The following is a 9,780-nucleotide window of genomic DNA, read 5'->3' as shown; positions in this document are numbered from 1 at the left end:
AGAGGACCGGCTCCACACTGAGGGAGGATCAGACTCCGGTTTTCCGTCGAGGAGGCCTCCGTGGCCTCTCCTGGCCTCCCTCTCCCAAGTCGCCCTCAGGGGATCCGACTTCTTGAAGCAAGTCTACGGAGTTTCATTCCTTCATTTCTTTAGAAGCCAGACTTTGGGGTCAAAGAAAAGAGAAGGACAAGAGCTAGGAACAGGCAGCAGCGCGCAGGAGCACCGGGCCCGCGAAAGGCCCTGGCCTCGGGTACCATTGCGGTCCGGCAGCACGCGCGACGCCCGCCCGCACCCAGCCGCCCGCCTCCCTTCCCGGAGGAGGCGTGGCCCGCACGCGCCGCCATCTTGGCTACCTCTCTAGGCGCTCTGTTTACTACTCTATGGTCTCCCGCTCCCGCCCCGCCCCTCCCCAGTCATTGTCTGGAGGAGCCGCGGCGGCCGCAGCGCCTTCTCTTTATAAGCCCGCAGTGCCCGGATGTGAATGGATTACAATGTATCTTTCAGGGAAACCTATTATTATCAATGTGACTCCACGGGGGAGTCAATGGTGATGATCAGGAGGAGGAGGAGGATGAGACACCTCTAAACTTGGAACAAGTTTAAGACTTTGTAAGAGGAGAAGAAAAAAAAACAGCCACCAACAAGATTTGTCTGAGGAAAAATTATCACTATCCTGTGTTGATATTTTTTTATAAACAATAAGAAAAAGTTGTTGGATTTTTTTTTTAATGATTTCTTTTTGGGGGGAGGGAGTTTTGATGCAGTTTTATGGTGGAAAATGCAAAACCCAGAGCCAGGTGCATAATCTTGTATTCTGTGGATATCCCTGGAACAGAACTGAGTACCAGTTAAAATACTTTTTTGGGGGATACACATGTGAGATACTCAGTACTTGCAGAAGATTTTTGTCTCTCTTTTTAAAGTCACTTTCCTTGGAATATTGTGAGCATATTTGTGGCCACTTAAGGTAACGTTACAATTTGCTGTCAGAGTAAACTGTTTGTAATTGAATTTAATTTTTAAAATTTCGATCCCAGTGTTTTGTTAAAACAAAAGGAACAACCTATTAAATAACTGCCAATGGGAAAAAGTGTGTGCATGCGTTTTGTGTATGTACTCGCACATCTAGCCATAACTGGGTTTATAGAATGTGTATTTTAGCACACGTTAAGATAGTGTTGCATATACTGCCTGAAGCACGCTTGTTATTACGAAACGGTAGAATTATGCAGCTTAATTTTTATCCTAAAAAGTGATGTGAAAAAGTATGTTTTAAGAGCATGCAGGGCCTGTAATGGTCAATGTTGAATGAAAAACTTATCGTGCTGGCGAACGGGGACTTAGCGTGCCTAGGAACTCAAGTATAAAACAAAACATCTACCCTCAAAAATAGCTTTTTTTTTCTTTTTTGGCGAAGTTCACAGCTATACTATTCTATGACTTAAAAGGGAGGGGTAAAAAAAAAAGTATGTAATTGAGGTTTCGCCTCCCCCCCGCCACCGCCCCCCCACAACGCAGAACTACCGATCGGGAAATCTCCCCAGTAAAATGTCGCTTGGTTTGTATCTGGAAAAGAAAAAAAAAATATTGTTCCTCTTGGCAAAGTCTTTTTGCATCACGTGTATTTGCAGCCTAGTATAAACTTGCTTTACCGTGTGTGGATGTGTGAGTGAGAGGGAACGGGAGAGTCAGAGAAAGAAAGAAGTGAGGGGACGTAAAGTGGAATCCGTTTCAAAGTGTGCCTCGGCTGGATGAAACGGGCAAAAAAAAAAAAAAAAAAAAACACCCCAACCCTGAAGGGTGCAGGCTTCAGATTGTAACTGACGATCTGAGGGAAAATGAGGTGCTCGGTGAAATTTCGTTTGTATTTTTTTTTTTTTTGCGAGGCGGGGGAGGTGTGGAGATGATTTTTTTTCTTTTCTTTCTCGGGGGTGGGGTGGCGGCGGGCGGGCGGGGGTCCGCATCCCAGCCAGCCCGACCCGCGCGCGCCGCGTCGCCCCGCCGGAGCCGCCCCCCCACCCATTTCTTTGCTGAACTTGCAATTCCGTGCGCCTCGGCGTGTCTCCCCCTCCCCCTCCGCCCGTCCCCTCCCCTCCCCGGAGAAGAGAGTTGGTGTTAAGAGTCAGGGATCTTGGCTGTCTGTCTGCGGAGCTGTAGTGGCGGCGGCGGCGGCGGCGGGGACCGAGCGGGCGCGGGCGGCGGCGGCTGAGGCGGCGGGTAGACATGAACGCCGCCTGGGCGCCGGCGGTGCACCGAGAGCCCCTTCTCGCGCGCGGGCGGTAGGTAGCGGCGCCGAGCGCGGCGGGCTCGGCGGGGCCGGAGCGCCGGGCGGCGCGGGGGGCTCGGGCTCGGCGGCCCCGCGCGCGGCTCCGCGCCTCCGGCGCCGCGGGCGCCCGGTCTCCCCGGCGCTCCCGCTGGAGACACCCCTTCCCCTCCCGCGCTCTTCCCTCCCCCTCGTCCCTGCGCACCCCCCTCCTCCCCGCCCGGGCCCCCCCACGCCCTCCTCCCCGGCGCTGCCGCTCGGAGGGACCGCTGACTTTGCCAAGGGCCTGACTTTAATTTTTACAACCCTTTCTTTCACAAATTAGGGCGCTGGACAATTACAAGCCCCGACCCTCCACCGCGGGGCCACCCCCCCGCCCCCCGTCCTTTTCGCCGACCCTGTCACCCCTCCCCCTTTGGACGTGTTTTCACTCCAGAGACGCTCATCTTTAATTTCTTTATAGCTACTTTGAAACGCAGAGGGGAGTGGTGTGTGTGTGTGTGAGTGTGTGTGCGCGCGCGTGTGTGTGAGTGTGTGTGAGGGGGGTGGGGTGGAGGGGGGGGAAAGTTGAGACCGGATCGTTCGGAGTAGTTTCTCTTTTCTCTGTGATCCATTCATTTCTCGCTGTACCTCCTGTTGCATAAAATGATGCGCTGAGGAGCGGCAAATTTTTTTTTCCCCTTTCCCGGATTTGGTTTTATAGTGGATGTTACCAGTTTTGATCGTCTCTTTGGAAATACAGTATCAATATCGCTTTTTTTTTTTTTTTTTTGCTATTGCTGTCTATTCCATCTTAAAAAAAAAAAAACACCCAGCAACTCTCCTATCCCTCCCTCCTTTCCACCTTAATCCCACCCGCCCCCATGTCCCCACCCCCAACCCCCCCACCCCCAGTCTCCAAAAATCCGATTGTGTTTTCTCCAAGGATTGGGACTGGATTTTCTGATTGCGGTTATTTCCATGTTTCTAGGTTTGTGTGATTTTGCTAAAATGCATCACCAACAGCGAATGGCTGCCTTAGGCACGGACAAAGAGCTGAGTGATTTACTGGATTTCAGTGCGGTAAGAAAGAACGGTGGAAACTAACAACAGCTGTAAAACAAAACAAAACCAAACCAAAAAACCCAAGCACTTTGAGCTAGAAACCAATAGAATCTGAAGGACAGGAAAAATTTTTATTTGGCTGAATCCTTGGTAAACATGAAGGTCTTTTTGATAAGTTTTTAACTACAGTTTTTGGGTGTGATGGAGGATTCCGGCGCTTTTTTTTTTTTTTTTTGTCACTCTGATTACTTGCTTTGAATTCACTACCCACCGAACCCCCAAATAATGGAGTCCCACTCCAGTGGAAGGGAAAAACAGGCACCCCTAAAACTGTAAACCACCCCTTAACTTGGCCTTATCAGAACACTAAAAGTACTGGTACTTTGCGTGCTACTCAATTTATTTACTTATTTGTTTTTCTGAAAATGGAAAAGAGAAAATAGGAGACTTCAGTTGGCTCAAAGTTTTAAACTGATGATGGTTTGGAATCATTAGGACCTGCCTTCCTCCCACTTAAATCTTTTCCTGGGATTCTGAAAACTCCTGTGTGTATATGCTGAGCACACATTCTTTAGAAATCCTTTAGACTTTGTAAATTTCGTAGTCGGGGAGATCAGCCCAAAGCAGAACTTAGACACTTGTGGAGTTTTACGGCTGAACTTGGTCCTTCTCCATCACTTTGTCTCCCTTCCCCAAACCAAGTCCCAGGCATGTCAGGGGAATTAATTCATTTTTAATGCCAAATGAGTTTGGTGTCAGATGCATTTGCAAAGCAAAATGAAAAGAATCCACAAAACACACAAAATCCAAACCGCCTTCTAAGTGGGGGGGCTCTCTTTTCTTGTTGCTGCTGCCGCTGCTGCTGCTACTGCTGCTGTTGTTGCTGCTGCTGCTCTTCTAGACCTTTTGGAGAAATGGCTTTCGGAAGTTTTGCCAGGAAATGTAGCCCTAGGCAGCTTTTAGCCCCCTTTCTGCTTGCTGCACTTTCTCCATTCCTTCCTGTGCTTTCTGCAGGCTCTGACTCAGGGAAGGTGCGTTATCCACTAGATAACGTCGAAGAAGAGGGAAACCAATTAGGGTCGAAATAAATGCTGGAGAGAGAGGGAGTGAAAGAGAGTGAGAGTGAGAGAGAGAGAGAGACAGACAGAGAGAGAGGGGGAGAGAGTCTTGCTTCAAAATGCTCTCATGTTAGAGACGAAATGAGAATTTAGTGCAGGTGGCACTTTTATTTTTATTTGGGTTCACATATGACAGGCAAATCCTATACGGGATCGAAATGGACATTGCCACGTTTATGGCCAAGGTTTTCAATATAAAATAAACAACTTTTTTCTTCTCCTTTGTAAAACTCGTGTCTTCTAGAGAGCTCGCTGCCCTCCAAACTGAATCTTGTTAACATGGGGACTGTGCTGTGGTTTAAAATGTAGTACTGCCTAGCTCTGGCGATTTACTGAACCTGAGGAAAAAGAAAGAGCAGAGTGGTAAAGGGGTGGGGGGGTAAGAGTGATTGGTAATATTGTACCTGTTTTAGTTTTAAGTTGGATGGTGATGTATTTTACTAAAATGAACACTTAGCATAAACTGTACATTATATAGTGAGAGTATGAAAGGTCTCATGATCTCTGAAGGCACGGATGTCTTCTTTTCAACAGTAATATTTCTTTGTTTCTTTTAGATGTTTTCACCTCCTGTGAGCAGTGGGAAAAATGGACCAACTTCTCTGGCGAGTGGACATTTTACTGGCTCAAGTATGTAAATTCTTTTCTTAGTGTGTAGTTAAATGTTCTTAGCTGTTTGTTCACTCATGGTATATTTTTGGCTCTGTTAAAGTGTTCTGCAAAAGTCATTGAAATTTTAGCCTGTAATGATATGGTTATTTCATTATCCATTAGTAGGATAACTTAGGCAAAAACGTTATCTTTTGCAAAATTAAAAGTTTTTTTTTTTGAATCAAGAAAATTGCCTCAGAATTCTGTCACTTAATTTAAAAGCAATTTTCTAATACAGTTGTAATCAAACATGTGAAGATAAGGCAGTATTAACATGGGGGAATAAATTAATGTTTCCTTACTGAAAATAGAGGGAAAAATCTAACTTTCATGAAAAGGGCAGATTCCTTGGAAATAATCAAGTTTTCTTGGAACTATGTATAATTAACCCTTTTTTAAAAATGAGCACTTAGTTTTGTAGATGAATGCTGCGTAGTAAACCATAGCTGTAAATAGATTCTTTTTAATCCAAGAGCTGAATATGAATTCATTTGTATTTAAAATATCCTTTTTGGTGCTATAACTGTTTTTCTCCTCCAAAGTATTTACTTGTACAGTGAATTTTTGCTATGTTTAAAGTTACAAATTTGGAAGGACTTTTACATTTTATAAATGAAAGACCTTTGGCTGATGCTTTCAAAAGACGTTAGCGGTATTCACAAAGGCATCTGTGTGTGCAATGATTATCTGGTATCTGAGGAGGAGTTTTAATAGGGGACTCTCTGAAGGTCTCTTACTAAAAGTGAAAATATGCTATTCATTTAAAAAGTTATTTTTTGTCCAGTGAATTTCATATCAGAAGGAGGCATACATTGTTGCTTGCTGTCCTTTTAGGTTCAAGGCTTAAATCCATTTATGCCTGTTAAACAGCTATAGTATCTTAGGAGTTCTGGCAGTGGTACCTAATAGGACATTAGACAGAGTCCTCTTCTTAAGTCAGACTGGTAAATATTGACATCGTTTAGCTATGAGATATCAGTGGAATTGTCTGTTAGCTATTGAAGATAATTTCACATCTCTTAATATTCATTTGGTGCTGTAGCAATGAAAGAAACCTATTCATCTTTGTGATTTGTATAATTGGTATGTTTTTTCTAAAACTAATGGCTTTTAAAAGTTGCTCATTTCCAAATAAGTTACTTCTCCTTTTGCTGGCCCCATAAGTCTAAGGGAATTATCTCTAAAACTCAATTTATGAAATATGAGACGCCTCCTATACTTACATTTTATCTTTTTTGAGGGGGAGCCTACTTTGATTAAAAGGACTCTTGACCATATGTTTGTGTTTTGACTGTCCTGGAACCTGTTATATTTTTAATTTGGGGCTTACTTTTTTTTTGTTTTGTTTTCATACTGTTTCTTCCACATTTCTATATTGTGTTCTCTACAGTTTTGAAGGAAAGATGAGTGCAAGTGTCTGTTGTAGGCAAATTAATTTTTCATGTTAGTATCAAAACTAACTTTATTTCTGACAGTAGTTTTCTTCAAGATTTTCCTTAAGAAAATGTGTATTCAGTTGAAATCTGAAAGTAGATTATGTCAGAAAGGCTCAGAGATAGACTGCTTTCAGTGTCAGTGCAAAAACACTCTTTTGTACTTTTTGTAAAAGCTGACACATTTGGAATAATTAAGTATATCAGTTTTGGTATGGTTTAATAAAGTAAGATTGATTTAGAAGCATGAAATTATGTTATATTGAAAATACGACTGTGCATCTTGGTCCCTTTTCTGTGTTCGCATTTAAATGAAGTCTTTGCTGTGATGTTTAAGTGTTTACAGAGTATAGGCTGGATGAGTATGAATATGTATTGATGAATTTTGGTAAGTGGTCATATATTGAAACTTACACAGGTCTTAAGACAGTATATCTGAATACATAAACCTGTCTTATACAGACAGTAAATCTGCATGAGACAGAGACTTCATCGTTAGTGAGATAGGTTGTGATATGTCCAGTGACTATGTTGTGATTATTTTTAAGGTGTTGAACTTTAAGTGACTTTGTACCGGCCAAAGGTGTAGTTTTCAGGCCCATATGTTTACTTATAAAAGTAAAAAGTGTAGTGGCTATTTTGTTCTAGCAGCTAGATTGCAAATGCAGGGTATTCATCCAAAGCAGTATGATGGGGACTGTAATATACAGAGTACAGATTGGAGTGTTGATTTTTCTCATCTGGCCAAGACATAGTAAGTAGCTTTGTTTCTACTCAGTAACAAAGCTAAGTCCTCTTTTAAAGCGCAACAAGTAAAAAAAAAAAAAAAAAAAATGAGGAAAACTGCATTTTGCCCCTTTCCTGAAAGGATGAACTAGAAAACTTTGAACTGAGAAATAATTTTCTAAATGTGCATCCGGTTAATATCCATTGTCCCCAGCAAGGGTGCTCAGATATCATTTTCATGGGCAGCTTTGAAACCTGGGTCCAGGGGAAAAGAGATCCGAAGTGTAAGTGAACTGTTCATGTTGGGGTAAACTGCTCTGTTGCTTTCAAAGTGAGGCATGGTGATGTTTCAGGCTTCAAGTTCTCTGTAGCTGTGAGTTCCATTCATATATAGGACACTCCATCGTGATTTGCAGTATGAGAATGAAAATAAAGTGTGGCCATGTTGCCTTTAATCTTTCATTTCACAAACATGGTTTTCCCTACCACCTTAAGAAATGGTGAGGCTGCTAGGGAGAATGGAATGTAACCTGAGCTACAGCCTGACATTCCCAGGGAGCATTTTTCACATGAAAGGCTTTTGTCAACCCAGGAAAGGACCAGCCGTTTTTGTTTGATGTTTGCAGGTGTTCAGCAGAGAGCACTAAAACAATTCAGCCATGATAGTTCAGAGTGTGGATGACCTTAACAGGGAGAATTGGTGGGCTCTGGAATTATTTGTAAGAAATAGTTGAAATTTATATGGTGACTTTTATAAAGGGATTTCAGATCCATTATATCATTGATCTTAAAACAAGCTAACAGCATCCACATGCCTGGATGACTGGAAAATTATTCTCATTAAAAAGTAGGATGGCCAAGTTATCCAAAAGGGAAAAAAAAAGCCTCTAGAATCTATAATTTATTGATGAATAGGGATTTAATTTTCTAATATAACAAAAATGCAGTTTTATTTAGTCACCTTTGATTCCTTTATGAGCAAAAGATAAACACACTAGCTTTGGCATCTTTTAAAAAGTGGTTTGAAAGTTGGGGCTCTGAAATTATCCATACTCAACAATAGCCCTGGTCACATCTGTTACAAGTATTTACACTTAGTCTGTGACGGATTCTGCATCTTTCTCCCTCAGTTTAAAAGTTGAGCCTTTTCCCCCTGTAACTGTTTAGTTTCACTTAGGTGTTCAGCATTTGTTAAAGGTGCCAAATGAATGGGTGTTTTAACAATTAACAGCAGCAATAAAACACCACATCCCTGTCATGGTCATTTCTGGAAGCGAAAAAATGTCTCTTGACATTCACACAAGTTTGTTCACCAATATCCATGTGATACCCAAATAACACATCAGTTTAGAAAATTCAGTAAGAAAAAAATATCGATCCAGTGGGTCATTTTGTATTGTAGAGAAGAGTCAAATGGCCAGCATCCTGAATTAATTTCCATCCGTACAGTTTGAGTTCATGGTTACAGTGTGAAAAAAAAATTGGTCTCCCCCAAAGGTATTTGTGGAGTAGAGTTATTTAATTGTGTGTGTGTGTGTGTGTGTGTGTGTGTGTGTCTGTGTCTGTTTTAAACAGCCTTACTATTACAGTACAGTTCATAATGGTTGTGTGGCTTTTTGTAAAACGAAGTATAAATTAACAGGTTAAAAAATAAGGAATGTGGTGTTAAACCCATTTCATTAGAATCATACAATTTTGGGGGTAGGATCCCCTTAGAAATACACAGCCTAATGCCTTCATTGTACAGCCAAAGAAAACTGAGGCCCATGTTAAGAGGTTCTCAAGTATGTGTTCATTGCTATTCTAAAAAACAAATTTTGATTTGCTGATTCTCTGTGGCCCTGCAAATCCTTTTATTGGAGTAACACTGGTTTCAGGACTCTGTGTTTTCTGTAATTTGTGTTGCATAACAGGGTCTCAGGATTTGTGTACTGATCTTTGTGCCTACAAATGCTTCTAAATGTATATGTGCCCTTTGACTGTTTTTTAAGGTTTGGAGCTGAATTTTGGATCGTTGATCATTCTGTTTTGCCTGATCTGGTCTGTGATTATTTGCAGGATGTTAGATTGAATAATAGGGTGTGGATGGGCATAATACTGATGGAATTAAAGTGCTTCTTACTATGCCAAGCAGCGTGCTATGCACTTTATACTCTTGTATTTTCTTTATCCTCACAAGAACCCAATGAGATGCCAGGATTACCATGTTCAATTCATAAATGAGGAAACCAAGATTCAGAGATGATAAACTACTTTCTTTCAAGGCAGCCAGGAATGAGTTAGGTTCTAAACATAGGTCTGTCTGCCTAGTTTAGTGTCTTTTCAAAGACACACACACACACACACAAGCACACACATGAGGCTTGGTGTACAATACTACACACACACACACACACACACACAAGCACACACATGAGGCTTGGTGTACAATACTATTCCTGATCATTAGAATAGATAAACATTTAAAAAAAACATGTTTACACTAATGGTATAAGCCATGTCCATTATTCTTCCTGCTTTATTATCCAAATAAGCTAGCTTTGTA

The 9,780-nt window shown here is 42.0% G+C and overlaps 1 protein-coding gene across 14 annotated transcripts in view; it reads left to right on the top strand.

Moving 5' to 3' along the window:
* Positions 476–9,780, top strand: part of TCF4 (transcription factor 4) — a 384,420-nt gene continuing 375,115 nt past the window's right edge. For 6 of the 14 annotated variants that reach the window (XM_018039404.1, XM_018039400.1, XM_018039405.1 and 3 more), the window contains exons 1-2: positions 4,324–4,338; positions 4,983–5,055. In XM_018039404.1, coding sequence (XP_017894893.1) covers positions 4,983–5,055 — 73 coding nt within the window. In that variant the 5' untranslated portion in view covers positions 4,324–4,338. Of the gene's footprint in view, positions 968–2,125; positions 2,280–3,233; positions 3,326–4,199; positions 4,524–4,982; positions 5,056–9,780 lie in introns of those variants that run through there. The other 8 variants (XM_018039408.1, XM_018039415.1, XM_018039407.1 and 5 more) reach the window with 7 other exon arrangements.

Source organism: Capra hircus, chromosome 24, assembly GCF_001704415.2.
Source record: "Capra hircus breed San Clemente chromosome 24, ASM170441v1, whole genome shotgun sequence".
Taxonomy (NCBI): Eukaryota; Metazoa; Chordata; class Mammalia; order Artiodactyla; family Bovidae; genus Capra; species Capra hircus.
This window is presented reverse-complemented; position numbering and strand designations above follow the sequence as displayed.